General features: G+C 39.1%; 1 protein-coding gene across 2 annotated transcripts in view; it reads right to left on the reverse strand.

The window, feature by feature from the left end:
* CLTC (clathrin heavy chain) overlaps positions 1-9325 on the reverse strand; it is a 68150-nt gene extending 58825 nt beyond the window's left edge. The window contains exon 1 of one of the 2 annotated variants that reach the window (XM_082603167.1): positions 8870-9325. In XM_082603167.1, the coding sequence (XP_082459293.1) occupies positions 8870-8911 (42 nt within the window). In that variant the 5' untranslated portion in view covers positions 8912-9325. The remainder of the gene's footprint in view (positions 1-8869) is intronic. The other variant, XM_082603168.1, reaches the window with a different exon arrangement.
* Positions 9326-19726: the final 10401 nt, after the last annotated feature.

Genomic DNA, 19726 nt, shown 5'->3' on the forward strand with positions numbered 1-19726 from the left:
AAAAGCTTCTGATAGCTGCTGGAGACAATGTGGAAATACTGCAACTCTCATATACTGCTGATGGGGATGTAAAGTGGTGTAGCTGCTGTGAAAAAGTTGGGCAGTCCCTCAAAAAGTTAAAATATAGAGTTACCATATGAGCCAAAAATTCCATTCCTCGGTATATATCCAAAAGAACTAAAAATAGGTATTCAAACAAAAACCTGTAATGTTCACAGTAGCACTATTCACAATAGCCAACAGGTGGAAAGAATCCAAATGTTCATCGATCAATGAAAGGACAAATAAAATGTGGTATATCCATTCAATGGAGTGTTATTCAGCCATAAATGAATAAAGTACTGATACATACTACATGGATAAACCTCAAACAGTATGCTCAGTGAAGGAAATTAGACACAAAAGGTCACACATTGTATGATTCCATTTATAGGAATAGATAAATTCATAGAGATAGAAAGCATATTAGTGGTTGCTGGGGGATGGGAGGAGGGAGGAAGGAGACTGCTTAATGGATATGGAGTTTCCTTTTGGGGTAATGAAATGTTTTGGAACTAGATACAGGTGATGGTTGCAAAACACTGTGAATGTACTAAATACCACTATATTGTTCACTTTAAAATGGTTAATTTTAATTTTAGATATGCTTAATATATAATTCATGTGGTCATTTGACAGTTTATATAGACATTTAAAATTATAAAATAATTAACTTGGAAATGTGTTTCTACTCTTCATATTTCAGGAACCATTTTAAACTCTTCATGCGCATTGTTTACATCAGTGTCTTCATGAGCAGTGGAAAGTCATCTGCATCCATCAAAGTGCTTTTTAAAAATTCATTATGGTACCATCATGGGAAATGTATAACATGCCTCAAATTTCTATTTCTGTATTAGGAGAGGTGTTTTTACACTTGTTTTTGGATTACAATCTCCAGAAACACGTCCCTAATGGACTGGTTTTTGAGTGAAATTTAAAATGTTTGCTTACAACATCCAACAGTTGTAATTGGGAAGCCATACAGAGAGGAATAATTATTAGGTGTGTTAAATTTACCTCTTACCAATCCAGCTGATTTCAAGTCCATGGTAGCCTTCCCTGAACAGTGTTGTAGTATTCAATTAAAACAGAAGCAACTGTAAAGGACTCAGTAATACAGACACTTGGTAAGACTTTTAATGTAAGGAAACTCTTTCCTGTGGGATATTTTATGGTTAAAAAAAGACACCTGCCTTAGATTTGCATAGTTCAATAGGAAAGAATGTAAAGTACTGTAGAGAGTTGGGAAAGAGATGGATTTTTTGAACCATGTTCTCCCTATAGGTTTTTTCCCCTAATTATTAATCCTCAAATAATAAGATCTACCCAAAGTTAGTTTTTTGCCAGGCTATGCATATGTGGATAGCCTTTGGCTTCCCTCTGTCCACTTTAGTGGTTTTTAAGTCCTCTTTCTAAGATGAGCAGCTGGTCAGAAATAGATGAAGGCAACTCTCAACCCAATTCTCATTTTTCATCTACCATGATTCCCAGTTTCAACAGACGGGGGTCATTAAACACTGCAATCACCTTCCCTACTTCATAAATGGACTGGATGTACAAAATGAGGAGGAGAGAGTCTGCTGTAACTCTAAGATCTTGTCTTCAATAACTGGGTAAATGGGTAATTTTTTCCTTGAGCATAGCATATATGTTCAACTCAAATGGATAAAGAGAGACTCCCCTCCAGCACAGGGGCTAAGGATTAATATCTGAGTGTCTGTACGGGCTAAGTATCATGATATAAATACAACCACATACTATAGGCTAACTTTACAACTGCCAGAAAGTATTGTTTTAAATATTTAATAAAAGAGAAAGTTGAGAAGAGCTAAAAAGATAAGAGCTCGGATTAAACATGTGAAACATTTTCCACAACAGTATATTGCAGAATTTAAATTTTTTAACATGACCATATGGTTTTAATGGACCCAGTTCCTATTCTTTCAAAAATAAGCTTTAAAATCTGCCGTACTTCAGGGGACTTCCCTGGTGGTCCAGCAGTTAAGACTCCGCGCTTCCAGGGCAGGGGGCACAGGTTCGATCCTGGTTGGGGAACTAAGATCCTGCATGCTGCACGCCGCAGCCAAATAAATAAATAGATAATAAAATCTGCTGTACTTCAGAACTTAAAGACAAGTTCTTACTTTACCCAATGATTCAGACAAGGAAGTACCAGTATCACTGGCAGTTCTGTTTCCAAAGCACAATCCTACAAATGTGTAACCATTTTCCCCTCTACAGTTATGCTATTCAAACTGAGCAAGCATGTTCTACTCCCGCTTTTCCCATCCTCCCTCCCCAAGCGTAACAGTCTTCCCTGAGTTCTATTCAAGTTTTACATTAGAATAAACAGAAAAACTTAAATAATACAATAAAATAGAAAGCAGAAGTTTCCTGCTTTCACAAGTGGCTTCAGACTAGAACATATTCACTCTCTTGTCACTAAGGAAAAGTCTAAGAGAAATTTGAGAAGTTCAGCCTTATGACAGGGATATAGATAATCTTGGTTATTACAAGTTAACCCAATTCCAATCATTCTGCACAATTTTTTAGTGGAAACTTGGATAAAGTCCTTTAAAAAACATCATCTCAATAACCACTTAAGGCATAGAAAATCCAGACGTTGGTTCACTGGCCCCTAATTTTCTCATAAAAACTACTGACCTAAAAACATACTAGTAAGGGCTTCCCTGGTGGCGCAGTGGTTGGGAGTCCGCCTGCCGATGCAGGGGACACGGGTTCGTGCCCCAGTCCGGGAAGATCCCACATGCCGCGGAGCAGCTGGGCCCGTGAGCCATGGCTGCTGGGCCTGCACGTCCGGAGCCTGTGCTCCGCAACGGGAGAGGTCACAACAGTGAGAGGCCCGCGTACCGCAAAAAAACAAACAAACAAAAAACCATACTAGTAGAATGTATACATCAAGGAACACCACAGCATACAAACAAATTATACAGATCATTCACCAAATGAGGCAATGTGCCACAATGAAAGAAGAGCAAATATTACCAACCACTCACTAGCTGTGTGACTCTACAGGTTAACTGCTATGAGCTTCAGTTTCCCCATCTGCAAAATAAGGCTAACCCTACCTACCTGAAGGGATGCTCTTGCCAATCAAATGAGATCACGAACATAAAAGATTTAGCAGAGGTCTTGGCACACAGTAGGTGCTCAAATAGCTATAATGGTCAATTTATTTTGATCTTGTAGATTTCAGGACAATTAGGATTTGATGAATAGTTATTCCCTCTGAACTAGGATAAACTATCATAAATTATGTAAACTATCTTAAGTTATGTCTTTCATAACACAAAAGATGAGACACAAAAATCTGAGTCTGACAGATGGGTTTTGCATAATACATTCAGATCCAAGCCTCCTGCCACCCCCTGAGTTAAGAGCATTAGCCTCAGGCACTTGGCCAAGTAACGGTGGGGGGAAAAAAAGAAAAGATACCTAAGAGCTGGAAACTTTGCTACAGCTTAGAATTTGATTTTATGAAATAGCTTTAGCATGGCTATGTAAATAAATTTTAAAAAACAGCCTTGTTCTAATATGAAGGACTAAAATATCAGCTATGAACTCACTTCCTATCTAAGTGAGAACATACACTTCTGCACTACCATCTTATAGGACATATAAATACTAACAAAGGCCTGACTGGCATTCCAGGTGGGTATTTTATCAGATGTGGTTTATCAGGAGTCTGACCAAGGAACATTAATTAAAGATGTACCAATGGCACATGTGAGCACTCATGGGATATTATAAAAGATTAATTAAAATTTTTTCTTCCTTTTGGGCAGTTTCAGAGCAGAATCAATTTTGTGTCATATGAATATTTGTATTAAATCCTGCACAATATCAAACATTCAATAACATCCATGGTTACAATTATGTGAGGACAGCCTCTGCCGACTAATCAATGCAAGCACATATGCAAGCTGCAGTCAGTTTTGTTCACCACTTTGTCCCTAGTGTAACATAACTGTTGATATATAGTAAATATTCAAATCTCAGGTGAGTACCAAATATTTATAAACCATAAAAATCTAGGTCTTAAATCTGCAAAATAAAATGTTGTCACTGGTTAAGAGATACCTGAATAAAATATATTGGACACAAATTATATAGCCAACAATTAATACCCTTCAAGTGCTACACCAAGTACTTTCACATACACGACCTCAGACCTTCACGGTCACTTTGTGAGGGTAGCACACTTCTTACAGAGAAAACGGAGCAAGAGGTTAGTCTTAACCTGCCTTCTCCAATACTGTAGCGACATTTCACAAGCCACATGTGGTTCTGAGAACGTCAAATGTGGCTACTTTGAATTTTCAAGTTTAAGTTAATTAAAATTAAATAGTAACTGATAATCGAGTCAATTATGGAAAACTTATGTTTGGAACAACCTACATATGCAAACCTGCTTTTCCAACTGTAAATTTTATGAAAGCTAAATACAGGTCAAATATATCCAATGAAAATAGGGTCTGAATTGAGATGTGCTCTAAGTGTAAAATATATAGCAGATTTTGAAAATTCAGTACCCCCCAAAAAGGAATGTAAAATATCTCATCTGAAAAGTTTATACTGATTGCAATGTTGAAATTATAACATTTGGGGTACACTGAGTTAAATGAGACATTAATTTCACCTGTTTTTTACTTTTAATATGGCCACTGGAAAACATAAAATTACAGATGTGGCTCATATTTTTCTACTGGATGGAACTGGTCTCAACAACCTCCAAACCCCTGATCTGTCTACTATACCGCATCATTAACCACACGTTACACCAGAAGAGAAGTCACCTTCTCAGGGAAAAGTCCAACAGATAAAAAAGCACACTAGGATACTGATACCTTCTCCTCTTAAGGTCAATCATTGTTTTTCTTCAAAATATTTAGTGTCAGAAGATCTAGGTTCAAATCCCACTCTGACAGGTTCCCTTGGGCACTAGTTTGAGTCTCACTTTCTCCTACTGTTTAAGAAGGATGTCTGGGGGAATTAGGTGAAGACCTGGAAGCACCCAGCCACATTCAAAGGACACAACAGACTCTCACAAGAAAGGAAGTCTGCTGTTCCTTCCATTCACTAGTCACTGTTCATTATCACTTCCCAAAAGAGACAGTATTCAACCAACACTTTCTATTAATGAATGTTTTAATTTTAGGTAGCAAAGTGTTCTAAACATATAAATATGGGTGGCCAGATAAATCTTCACTCTTAAAAAGCACATCAGGGGCTTCCCTGATGGCGCAGTGGTTGAGAGTCCGCCTGCCAATGCAGGGGACACGGGTTCGTGCCCCGGTCCAGGAGGATCCCACCTGCCGCGGAGCGGCTGGGCCCGTGAGCCATGGCCGCTGAGCCTGCGTGTCCAGAGCCTGTGCTCCGCAACGGGAGAGGCCACAACAGTGAGAGGCCAGCGTACCGGGAGGGGGAAAAAAAAAAAAAAAAAAAGCACATCAGAATGGCCTGTAATTGTGCAGTCCAATGTCGTAGTCAATAGCTTCATGTAGCTATTTACATTTACATTAATTGAAAAGAAATAAAAGTAAAAATTTAGTCCCTCAGTCAAAATAACCACATCTCAAGTGCTCAATATGCCTATGTAGCTAGTATAAATTTTCATCATGGAAGAAAGTTCTATTGGATAGTAACTCTCAAAAAGCAAAAGCCACACAGTAACAATGACAGAAAAACATCCTGTTAAATATAATTCAAATATCATTAAGTTAAGGTTCCTGAAATCATGTATTTCACTGCACACCAAAATGAAAGTGATTGTCATTCTACACACAGAGTTTCATGCCTTAAATTATTTCCTAAACAGAGTGAAAGCACATTCACTAGAATTAGCCACACCCCTTTAAGTTGAGTAAACTGACCATTAGGAAAATTCTGAAAACCTTGATACATCTTAAACTGGGAAGCTATTCCTAAAGTAGACTGCAACATAATTCCAAGCAGTATGCCTCTTCCAGGCAGTACGGTTAAGCATATAACATATCCCAGTAATACTCAGCATTGCTTTCTCTTTGCAAATTAAAATAATCATAGCAAGAACCCCTACCATTGAATGCACAACACATTTATGGATCAAAGGGAAAAGAGCAGGGTTGGGAGATTTTTAATTTCAGACCCAAAGAACCTGGGAATACAGCAGAATATGTCCATTGGCATAAAGATACTTAATGAGCCAAGAAATCAGAGTTGCAGGCAACACTATAGGTAGCCTAGGATTTTTTTCAGAACCTGCAATCCTAGCAAAATCTTGCTCAAATAGGCACTCATCTGTTCACTGCTATCAGCCTAAACCTCCTAAAAAAGAAAAAAAAAAAAACTCCTTTATAACTTAAAATATTAAGCTTCACTTGATGTAGTTCTGAGTCCTTGATGACAGACCCTTCAGTTGGCCAAAGTAGTTCCACGGTATAAAAATAAATTCATTTACAGTTCACCCTTTGAAGATTTCACAGGTTAACTCTACACGCAAGTTCCTCAATTCTTGTTCCCAATTTTTATCCTAAGTGTTTCAGAAAGTTTTCTGCTACTTAGCAAACTGGCAGGGGCTGAGAGGTCAAAGACCTAAGTTGCCAATTAAAATAATCCTTATTAATTTTTATACAGCAAGGGATAAAAATCAAAAGTCAGGAATTATATTAGCCTGGAAGAGGTTGGTGATTGGGGCTCTGCACAATAATTAATCATTATCAGCTTGAGTACACAGCCACCAAAGCAAGCTTAAACTTAGTCATGGCATATATACTACTCCAAAAAATGAATGACTGAATTCTTCAAGTTTATTTGCAAAGCTACTTTATACGCAACTCTTCAAAGTATTTGAGAAGGAAATGGCTTCACTCAAGTGTCTGCAAAAACTCTGAACCACTTAGAAATCAGACCCATATTAAATCTGTCTTCAATCAGTGACATGGTTGGAGTCCAGTCTTTGGGATTATTCAACAATCTTGTCTCCTCATTAATAGAAATGCAAAACTATTGCTCAAACGACCACCAGTCAAGAAACAAGATTTACTAGTGGGCTATATCTGTTTTGTAAAGTAAACAGCAACTATAACTGCTTTTCTTGTGTATGATTTTACACATTTTTGTCTGCAGGAAGATTATATTCCAGAAGCACTTTAGCGTCAGGACAAGGTTGTGTCTTCCCCTCAGACTCAAAAACATTATTTTCCTAACATTCAACAGAAGTAACCACAGCAATACAAATTTGGATGGAGCATAAACAAAAACTTCTGGGTCCATTCTGTCACAATGTTTTTTAACCTTTTGTAAAATAGTGTTCTATTACATCAGATGAGTTATCTGAAAACCAAAAATGACTGAATAAAGTACACTACTTAACTCATTTTTTGAGTAAAGATTTATAATTCATTACATTTCAAGACAAAGAAGTCTTGCTGATGCAAGCAAAGGTGATACCTGTAAAAAAAATGAAATCATGTTGATAGCCAGAATATTAAACCTTTTAATTAACATTTATTTGTTGTTCTAACAATGGCAGAAAGTAAACAGCCTTCAATGGTAAAGTGTCCAAAAGGCCACTTAGTATTAGTGTCATATCAAACCACTGGCATCTCTTTTCATTACAAATTAGTCCTTCAAATGACTGAGCTGAGACAGACCTCTTTAAGGAGGTAATTAGAAAGAAAGCATACTTTATGAATAAATTATTTCAGCCAAAGTAAAACCAGGACTGGTGAACCAGGAAAATCAGAAGCTTAGAAGAGACTTAATTCAGTCAAGCCCTCCAATGATCACCTGCCTGGGCCCGCTATGGGCAAGCTGCCAGATAAGACAGTCTGTTGCCTACAGGATAATGCACCATGGGGAAGAACTCTAGAACCTACTAAAGGAAACCAATTACAGACCAAATAACCTTGCAAATCTCAGGGCAGGTGTGCTCTATCCCCAGGGGTCGTTCAATTCCATGCAATCCTGAGGGAAGTACTCACGCCAAGCCAACTAGCTGCTAGACTCCAGCAGACCCAAAAATAACCTCTAAACAACTCTTTTCTCCCTTCTAGAACCGAAGAGGGCATAAAAGCCGCACCATTCCCAGAGACATCAAGAGAGTGAAAAAAGGCGAGCCCCCTTAGGAACCTTGACCCCACGCACTCTGAAATTGACACCGCCCTGAGAAATACGTTCCCCCATTCTATCCACTTTCTTTTCCTTCAGTGAGCTTCCCTGTTCCTACTGCCTGGGGGAAGGCAAGAGAGGAGCCACTGCCGTTCTCCGCATGCCCGGGGAAGGTGCCTTTCCCGTTGAGAGCCGCAGAGGGAGGAAGAAAAAAGGTCGCCTCTCCCCAACCCACCCGCGCCACAACTCCCGGGTGCAGACACGATGGGGGAAAGGGAAGAGGGCAATGGGAGGTGACAGCCTGCGCTGCCCTAGGGGAAGAGAATTCTTGCTCCGGAAGAAACGCGGGAGAACGCGCCCCCCCCCCGCCCCGCAACGTACCCAAATGAATGAACTGAATAAAACCGGGGGTGGAAGGGTTATTATGCGCAGTTCTTGCCATCCAGGAAGCGAAGATAGAGAGGCCTTCAAACCCAGGTATGGCCTCACTGCCCTATGCACCCCGACTCGCTTCCTTTCCACCCAAGCCCCACATCATTTAACCCTTCAAGCTTTCCAAGACAGTGCCCCATCCTCCATCTACCCCAGGAACCGATACCACCACCACCATCCCCCCTCCCCCCCGGTTCTCCTCTTTTTGCTTGGGCTCAGACTCCAGCTTCTTCCTTCCTACCTCCCTCTCTCCACAGCCCTCACTAGCTCGGGCCCACCGCACCTGAAGATGCTCCTGAAAACGAATTGGCAGAATCTGGGCCATGGCGCTGTCGGGGGTGTATGGTCTCCTCCTGTCACTGGGGCTGCGGGGCAGTGGCTGCCCGGGCTCTCCAAGGGAGAGGAGGAGAAGGGGGAGGGGGGGAGGCTGGGCTCAGCAGGAGAGTCTCCGGGGACGCAGGAAACTGGCAGGCAGACGAAAGAGCTCAGGTCGGGGGCGGAGGCTCCAGGGTCCGCGAGAGCCGCAATGGCGGAACCGGGCGCAGCGCAGACTCCGGAAACGGCTGAGCCCTGCGGAAGGATCCTGGCGACAGAACTCCGCCCAGGTCACCTCACCCCCTCCGCCTTATGTACTCCTCCACGGAGCGCCGCGGTGCATCGGGGCGCAGGAATTCGGAGCGTGGGGCGCAGGGCGCTGAGGGCCTCGCTTACTGCTGCGACACGGAGATAAATAGAGGAATCGGAGGGACTACTTTTTGTCTCATCACTTTCCCCAGCCGCCTGCTTTTCCCTCCCCCCCCTTTTTTTCGCATTTTGCCACATCATGCGACTAGGGGCGATCAACGTCATTTCCGTGGGCGCTTTAGGTCTCACCCACGTACTTCCGGGTGCACGTGACGCTGGTCAGGAAAGGTCTGCTGATTGCTGCCGGAATGCAAAACGAGTTCTAGGGAAGTGCGGCGTCTCCTGGGAATGAGGTGGCTGTTGGGCCGCCTTGAGGAATGGCGGTGCTGGTCCCTTTCCGAATGGGCCCTGCCTATTTAAACGTAGTCCCTTACGAAGAGGACGTGGCGTGGGCAGATGGGCCCAGCCTCCCGCCCTCTCCGTGACTCAGGGAAACGGCCCCCCTGCAGAGCGCTCTTGGCTGCCGGCTGCAGCGCTCCTCCCCCGCCTAGTCTCATGTGGTGGGTGGTTTGTTACATCCCAGGGAGGGGGGCACTGAAACACTGAAATGGGGTTTAAAAATCCTATCTGCCCTTACGCACGCCCTTCGGACGGTTGGAGAAGCTGACGCTTAGGTTCTAACAGAACTAGTAGTCTCTTGGGACGTTAAACAATTGACTCAAAGGGCAGTGAAGGCCATTTATGAGGTATCTCAAACTGGCCTTGTGATAGCCTTTCTTAACGTTTCTGCGGAAATTTTGGCGGATGTATATATATATGGGTCTAGCTGAGTAATAAATTGGGTGAAGAATTTGAGTGTCATAAATACGCTAAAGAATTGGACTAAAATTGTAGCAGGATTTTTTTCCCAGCCATATCAAATAATTAATGAGCCTCAAAGATTTAGATAATTAGGTTAAAGATGGTTTGTAAAACCTTCATGTTTTTCCTCGGTGTGGCTAAGGTACACTCTTGGAGAAAGGGATTAACTATTAGCATTGTATTTCAGTGGGTCCGCCTCAACAGTGTAAACTAGCAGTGTTTGGGAATGCAAGCGTTTCAAAGCTGGGGGCATCGTGTCTTCTAACAGCATTAAGGTATCTACGGTATTCATTATCGATTAATAACCTTCCCAGCACTTTATTGCTAAAGTATAAGCTGTAATAATATTTCATAATAGCACAAATATAATAAAGCATAAAAGAATTTCGTTCCGTGCTTTTCATCTTAAAGAGATGTGATTGCTATTCCAGAAAGATCCTGAGGAAGAATTCAAGTACACATTATTTTTAGTAACCTTTTCAGTTAAACAGAAAACTCTATTAGGTATACAATAATTTTGTGTGTTAAGCAGTTTTGCTGAGAATTTGCTTAATCATTTAAATTGCTTTTAATGTTTTCCCCAAAGTATACCTCACATACTGAGGGTGAGAGAAGAATCTTTGTCAGTTAAGAGAGCAGACAGAGACTGTTCTGCAAAGAAAAGCCTTGCCACCATGTCATCAGAGTGAATATTTATGCTTGGCAAAATTTCATTATGTTTTGTTAAGCCAAATACTTGAAGATGTTCTGTATTCTGCAGCATTTGAAATGACCTTTCTAATACCACTTTAACAGTATAGCTACTTTGAATCTTTTTTGGAAGTATACAAATTCTAAATTAAAAATCTAAAGGAGTTACTGTTTTATTACAGTTAAAGCAGTAGCTTAACCAAGTTACATTTCCAATCTCAGAATCTGGGTTACAAGAGCTATATTATGAACTGGCCACCAAAATTTTCTTTCTCAGTAACTGTCTTGCATTTTCAGACAGACCTGTAATTTTAAAGACGTTTAGAATCCCCAAAGCAATTGATTTTAGCTTGGATATTTGGTGTGTGGAATATCTAACCAAAACTGCACTGAGATTCTGTTAAAGTGACTGCTGTGTCATCACACAGAAACCTAATGAATGCGTTGTTTTCAGAATCATTTAGAGGGAAGAAAAATAGATTCCAGTATACCAGCTCATTTTGAACACTGTCCTTCAAATCAATAAATCCAAAAATTTCCAAGAGAAAAAAATGTACTAGATGGTAAACGTTAAAAAAAAAAAAAAAAAAAAAACCCAAAACCCAAACCGATGCCTTTTAAAGATTAATGATTTTGGCTGAGGTAATGAGAGAGCTTCATGAAAAGCACACTGTTCTTTCAAAAGGTATAGAGGCAGGACAAAAGGTTGTCAATACTTGGGTTAGAAGCCCCGAAGGCTGAGTCAGTGTTAACGGTTACCTGAACAGTAACTGAATGCCTTTGTTTTCAGGCACTACCTTAAGTTAGAGAAGATAGAAAAAAAAAAAAAAAAAAAAAAGTTTTCTGGTTTATTAGGTTATCCAACTATGACAGTCTTTTAATAAGACTATAAATGTATTATCATCATGGCTTTTGGTTTCAGAAAATGTTTTAGTAAAGTAGCCATGTTAATAAAATAAATCGTCAAATTCTTTGAATTTGAAGGTATTTTGAGCAGAATATTCAATAGTAGGTCCTTGCTCTGAGTCACAGCAAGTGCCATTAGCAAAAACTGCGTTGCTCATCTGCTATTTTGAGGAGTGCCAGTTTCTCAAAACCTATACAAGAAAACTTTATTGTGTCCCTAATTTTATATTTTATGCCAGGACCTGTTTTACATATATATACATATATATATATATCCTCCAATGGGAATGACACATCAGAAAAACATTTCATTGTAGGATTCCTCTGTAGTTTTACATCTTCAAGCAACCCTGGATTTAAGGCCCCTGCCTTTTAACTTGACCTTTTAAAAACAGCGTGAACTAGCTGCATTGCAAAAGCCACAAAGTAAAGGCGTTTCTCAAACATGAAGAGATTAATTTTAAAGCAGAAGTTTAAACCCAACCCACTGTACCAAATATTTAAAGTTCAGATTTTAATGAAACCAAGAGGGATATACTTTAGCATTACCTAAATAAGACGAGTGGTTTTGCCATTTAAACGGCAGCTTTGAGAAACATCTCAGCCCCCTAGGGCCACTGATATGAATCCCAGCAGGATTAGATAAAGACCCTATCAAAGGCCAATAAGTGGCTCAGGTATCAGTCAACATAAATAACCACTTTATTTTGGTCCTGTACAAGGCACTGATTATAGGCAAAGCTCACCCAAAAAGAACATTTACAAAGCAAGAAGAAAATTTTCACGGTCTTATATTATTATGAAATGGACCTTAACTTAAACTCAATTATCACTCACTGCTCAGGCTTGTGCTAAACCTAATTTATATAGACAACTTTTATAATGTGTCATGGACAGCAATAAGATCTGTAGTGAATCTATTCTGTGTCAGGATCAAGCATGTTCCAAGTGAACAGTCAAGACTAGCCCTGTGGAAATACAATCTGGAATCTGGCATATTATATAGGCCCCTCCCATGTTTTCTAAAGGTTAAATCAGATCCCAGCAGAGGAATGAAATAGCTCATAACATTACCTTAAAAAGTCATCTCAGAAAAGTTGGTTCAAATATAGTGATACACAGAGCTTTGGGGAAAGAAAAACCAGAAGAGTTATAACACTACTGATCAACAGATGCTAGTCACAACATCCCCTTCAAATGGAAAAACAAAAGGTAAAAGAAGCTTGAGAGGATCTACAGAATGAAAGGGCCATGAGGGCCAGGATGTGGGAATGATTGTTTTGGGCTTTTCCCCCCACTCCTTTCTAAATATGTAGAACAGTCTCTTTTTACCTCCTGGAGTTATTACTGTCTCCAAAGCAGGGTAGAACCCACAAACATGTTCTGTCAGCAAGCTTAAAATTCTGTCACACTCCAGGGATAGACAGTTCTACAAATAACAGTGCACCTATGCAGCCTTGTTACGGTGAAAAACTCCTCCTCAGAAGAGAATATTAAGGACTGAGGCTTGGTAACGTTTTGGTTAACTCAATAATAGCAAAGTCAAGGAAATATAATCTACTCGGTCAACAAACACTTCAGTACATAACAATAAAAAGTTAAACACTTAATGTTAAAATTTTTTGAAAGGCTTTAAAAAATATTTTTATATGGGGAAATAAATTCTGAATCTTAAAGGCCTCAGGTTAATCACTGTGAAGTTTTGGTATACTCCTCTTGCTAATGTAGCCTGATCTGAATATGTACCAAATATAGGACACGAGAAATTACTGTTTTTTAAATACCTCATACCTCCATGTGTCATGGCTGATAAAAGTGCATTATGTAAAAGAAACCCAAAGCCTGTTTACTTCCTTTTCCTTGTTGCTTATATTCCAAATAACTGTGAGTTTAATGTTGTACAGTATACAACCATATAATTACTGTTCATTCCATGACACTCCAGTAATGAAAAATATACCAACATTATTTTTTTCCTACATCATATTTACTGACTTAAATTTTATTTTTCTTTTCTAAGCCAGCCCTGTTAGCACCAAAAGGCATGAAAAGGTCTCTAGGTTACGCCACTTAATATATAAAGTTGGTCACTCAAATATAAAGCTTTCCACAGGGTGAGAACTAACCTGATAAAGACAGTCCTTTACTGTCTCCATATTTTGGGTCCATCAAGCTAAGCCATCAGATCACATGTAGAGATAAGATTATACTCTTCATTACTGCAGAGGCCTTAAAAATACCACTTCTTGAATGGGAACTAGATGGAGTAGCAAACTAGCACACAATGGCAGTCTATAAGTGCTGCACACTGTAAAAAGAAAACCCCAGTCCAAGCCGACTTTCAAATTTTTCTATCTGCAAGAATGAGTGGCACTCAAATTATACTTCCTATGACCTATTTAGTGTTAACTCTAGTTACAGAATTGGAAACCTCAAAACCCTTCAAAAAAGCCCTTCTCAAGGTGACACATAATCTTTCCACTGTTTATCTCTTATTCCTCTCTCCAACCACACAAATTCTGTCTCCTTTTTCATTCTAGTCCAAGTCCTACCCTTACTTAAAAACTCACCTTAAAATCTATTTACCCTACTTCTTAAGCTATTATAGCATTTATCAACTATACTACCTATTTAATTTGAAGCCCAGGCTAACTTATGTTGTTAATAATCACACCTGGAGTTAGCACAACAATCATTTATAAATACCAACCATATACAGAAAGTACCAAATTGTGCTAGGCTATATTTTGGGTTATCCCATCTTATTTCTTACGATTTAGCTGAGAACCAAGTAATATTAGGTTGAGAAACACATGTTAGATTTTATCTGGACGAATAATATGATTCTTCTCTTTGAAAAATCTTCAATAGCTTCACAAGTTTTTTTTAAAATAAATTTATTTATTGATTGTTTGGCTGAGTTGGGTCTTCGTTGCCGTGCGCGGGCTTTCTCTAATTGCGGCGAGCAGGGGCTACTCTTTGTTGCGGTGCGCGGGCTTCTCATCGTGGTGGCTTCTCTTTGTTGCGGAGCACGGGCTCTAGGCACACGGGCTGCAGTAGTTATGGCTCGTGCGCTCTAGAGCACAGGCTCAGTAGTTGTGGCGCACGGGCTTAGATGCTCCGCGGCATGTGGGATCTTCCCGGACCAGGGCTCAAACTCATGTCCCCTGCATTGGCAGGCAGATTCTTAACCACTGCACCACCAGGGAAGTCCCCACAAGAGTTTTGTATTATTCGTATTTTCAGGTTAAAGGAACAGCGAACAAGTAATACAGGTTACTTTGAAAACCTTTGGGAGAATACAGATTACAAATTAAATTTTTTGATTCCTGACATGTTCAATCCTGTCAGCTCTGCTATAAAGGAAAGAAAACGTTGGGAATTCCCTGGCGGTCCAGTGGTTAGGACCCGGTGCTTTCGCTCCTATGCCCCAGGTTCGATCCCTGGTCAGGAAACTAAGATCCCACAAGCTTCGTGGCGTGGCATGCATGCATGCATGCATGCATGCATAAATAAATAAATATAAATAAATAAAAGAAAAAGTAAAAACCAAAAAAATTCAGTATTTCATGAAATTAAGACCCTTTCTTTCAATTGAAATAATTTGAATTAGAATGGGTTCGTGAAAAGTAGCTTTTCTGGAATAAAGTGCAAGTGGTAAAACATAAAATCAAAAGAAGAATATTTCCTGACATGTGAAAATTATATGAATTTCAAATTTCACTGTCCATAAAGTTTTATTGGAACACAGCCGTATCCATTTGTTTACGTACTGTCTATGGCTACTTTCCTACTACAACAGCACAGCAGCTGCCACAGAGACTGTATGCCTCGAAAGTCTAAAATATTTACTATCTGGCCCTATCAAATTCAAATCAGTTTATTTCATTAATTTCATTTCTTGTAGACAATTTAAGGAAAAAGAGCTGAATGTCTAAATATGTAAATTAACATAATAATGAGGCACTTTTTTGTCTATAATTACAAAAACATTTTTGAGGCACCACAACACAGGTAAGAGTACAGTACAGTAAGGCAGGTACTTTACAACATTGCTGTTAGGAATGTAAAGTGGTTCATCTGTTCTGCAGAGTAGGCAACAGGAGTCTCAAAAATCACTTCCACTGATGTAAAGAATTCGACCATAAGAACATATCACAGTTTCATTTCCCTATTGATAGCTATGTATATAATTTTCAATTTTTTACTACTAGAAACAATGAAGTATATAATTTTTATAAATGCCGTATGTAACATAAATCATCAAACTGATTCTAAATCTATAGGAGTCAAATTTTACTACAAACAGAATATTTTATATACTCTCAGAGAGTTCCTAGGATATAAATTTAAAGTTGGGCTTGCTGGGTCACAGGTTGTACACATCTTCACTTTTACTAGATATTGCCAAAATGTTCTCTAAAATAAAAGCAATTTATCCTATGACAACACTTTTTAGGCATAAATTAATTGTTGCCAATCTGATGGAAAAGAATGGCATCTCACTTATTTTCAACTGCATTACCCGAATTACTAGTAAGATTCAGTATTTTATTTATTGACCATTCAATGTTTCCTTTTATAAAATGACTGACCATGTCTCTTGACCATTTTTCTGTGATAACATTCATCTTCATTTGTTTCTTTTTGTTTCATTTAGTAATTTAAAGGTGAATCATTCTTTTAAGAACAGACTTTTCCATAATCACTACTTTTTCCTCCAAGACTCCTTCTACCTTCTTAACTGGATCCAGTATTCCTCCCATACTACTTTTCTCACAGCCCTCTCAGTAGAAATCAATTCTTCTTATCAACACCATTGTCACAGGGCTTCCCTGGTGGCACAGTGGTTGAAAATCCACCTGCCAATGCAGGGGACACAGGTTCGATCCCTGGTCCAGGAAGATCCCACATGCCGTGGAGCAACTAAGCCCATGCGCCACAACTACTGAGCCTGTGCTCTAGAGCCCATGAGCCACAACTACTGAGCCCGCGTGCTGCAACTACTGAAGCCCACGTGCCTAGAGCCCGTGCTCTGCAATGAGAAGCCTGCACACTGCAACAAAGAGTAGCCCCCGCTCGCCCCAACTAGACAAAGCCCGCGCGCAGCAGCGAAGACCCAACACAGCCAAAAATAAATAAATAAAATAAATTTATTAAAAAAACAAAAAAACACCATTGTCACAATTACCTTAAAGATGTAATGATGTCATTCCCCTCCAACAAATTCATATATAGTACAAAGTAAGTCCAAATTCCATAGTTTGGATTTCAAAGCCTTCCATAATCTGTCCTCAACCAATATTTTCAACCTATTATTCTATTTATACTCAATGCACCAAATCAGCTAGACTGTTTGCCACCCCTCTCAAATACCCCCTGGGCATTCTAATTCTCTGTCTTGATTTATGCTGTTCCTAGCAACCAAGTGTTTATTGGAAATTTTTCTTCAAGGAAAGCTCTTCCTGACAATATAATGTCAACAAATAAATACAGTTGACCCTTCAACAACTCAGTGGTTAGGGGTGCCCACCCTTCCCAGTATTCGAAAATCCTTGTATAACTTTACAGTCAGACCTCCATGTCAATGGTTTTGCATCCTCAGATTCAACCAACCACAGATCATGTAGTACAATACAATACTACGTATTCATTGAAAAAAAAAAACATGTATAACTGGACCCATGCAGTTCAAACCCATGTTGTTCAAGGATCACCTGTATAGGAAAAAAAAAAAAAAAGCACCATTTTGCAACCATAAGAATAAACTGATTCAGGCAAGACTCATCAGTTGACGATAAATCCAGAGGGTAATAATTTATAAGGAATAGGCTATTTCACATAACCTCAAAGTATCCCTCCCACAAATTACTTATTAATTATAAGAGTAACTAGACTTGGAACTTCCCTGGTGGCACAGTGGTTAAGAATCCGCCCGCCAATGCAGGGGACACAGGTTTGAGGCCTGGTCCAGGAAGATCCCACATGCCACGGAGCAACTAAGCCTGTGCGCCACAACTACTGAGCCCGTGTGCCACAACTACTGAAGCCCACGCACCTAGAGCCCGTGCTCCACAACAAGAGAAGCCGCCACAATGAGAGGCCTGTGCACTGCAACGAAGAGTGGCCCCCCCCAACTCACCGCAACTAGAGAGGGCCTGAGCACAGCAACAAAGACCCAACACAGCCAAAAATAAATAAATAAATTAATAATAATAAAAAAGAGAGTAACTAGATTGAGGAAATCAAAAACACCCTAACCAATTAATCAAAATTAATATCAGCAATAAGGGGCAAATACCATGTATCTCCAGATTTGATGCCTTGGGAAAGACACTGTATCATTACGCAGTATTCCAGTCACAAATGCAAAACCATGAGGAAACATTAGAGAAATCCAAATTGAGGATATACTAAAGAATAACTAATCTGTATTATTAAAAAATGTCAAAACTGTTATTCAAATATGTTAAATGTGAAAGACAACAAATACATGTAGGCAAGGACATGGAGAAGAGGGAACCCTTGTACACTGTTGGTGGGAATGTAAGTTGGTATAGCCACTATGGAAAACAGTATGGAGGTTCCTCAATAAATTAAAAATACAACTGCCATATACCTAGCAATTCCACTTCTGGGTATTTTTCTGAAGAAAACACTAATTTGAAAAGCTATATGCAACCCTATGTTCAATGCAGCATTGTTTATAATAGCCAAGATATGGAAGCAACCTAAGTATCTATTGATGGATGAATGGATTAAGAAGATGTGGTATATATATTTACAGTGGAGTATTAGCCATAAAAAAAAAAAAGAAGGAAAACTTTCCATTTGCAACAACATGAATGGACCTAGAGGGTATTATGCTAAGTGAAATAAGTCAGAGAACGACAAATACCATATGATTTTACTTATATGTGGAATCTGAAAAATAAAACAAATGAACAAACATAAAACAGAAAGAGTCATAGATACAGAGAACAAACAGGTGGCTGCCAGAGAAGGAGGAATGGGGGATGAGTGAAATAGGTGAGGGAGATCAAGAGGTACACTCTTCAGGTCTGTACCTTCAGAGGTACAAAATAAATGAGTCATGGGGATGAAATGTACAGCATGTGGAATACAGTCAATAATATTGTAATATCTGTGTATGGTGACAGATGGTAACTAGACTTATTGTGATGATCATTTGGTAATGTATAGAAATATCAAATCACTATGTTGGGCACCTGGAAATAACACAGTGTTGTAGGTCAATTTACTCCAGTTTACTTTTAAAATTATTTTTTAATTGAAGTATAGTTGATTTACAATGTTTCAGGTGTACAGCAAAGTAATTCAACTATATATACATACATATATAATCTTTTTCAGACTCTTTTCCATTATAGGTTATTATAAGATACTGAATATAGTTCCCTGTGCTATACAGCAGGTCCTTATTATTTATATATAGTAGTGTGTATCTGTTAATCCCAAATTCCCTACACTTCAATTTTAAACAATGTTAAATGTGAAAGACAAAGACAGAAGACCTTTTCCAGATTAAAGGAGATTAAATACAATACACGATTCTTGACTGGATCCTGAACTGGGGGAAAATGCTATAAAGGACATTATTGGGAAAACTGATGAAATTATAGATACAGACTATAGATTTAGAATGTGTGCTTAATAAACACTTACTGAAATAAAAGAGCTGTCATTCCAAGAATCCACATACACCCCCACCACGTCTAAGGAAATGCACTGATACATACCTGGGAAGAGAAACTGATAGGACTAATGTGCTGAAACAGTGTCTTGAGCACTGAAGATTAGAAGAACAAATTAACAATGCTAGGAATGTTCTGAGAAACCATCACCACTCACCTTACTTCAAGAACAAACATGGATTTGGGTCCTCATGTAATTTTTCAATAAAGCCTTCAAGTTTCTAATATTGAACAGAAAATTGTTTAGATGCCAAAGGAAGTAACTGTGAAAGAGTGAGTTATCTATTAAAATTTTAGATGCTTAAATTTTACAGAAAATATCTAAAAACACACATTATACTGCC

This window comes from Mesoplodon mirus, assembly GCF_964341445.2.
Source record: "Mesoplodon mirus genome assembly, chromosome: 18".
In the NCBI taxonomy this organism is placed as follows: Eukaryota; Metazoa; Chordata; class Mammalia; order Artiodactyla; family Ziphiidae; genus Mesoplodon; species Mesoplodon mirus.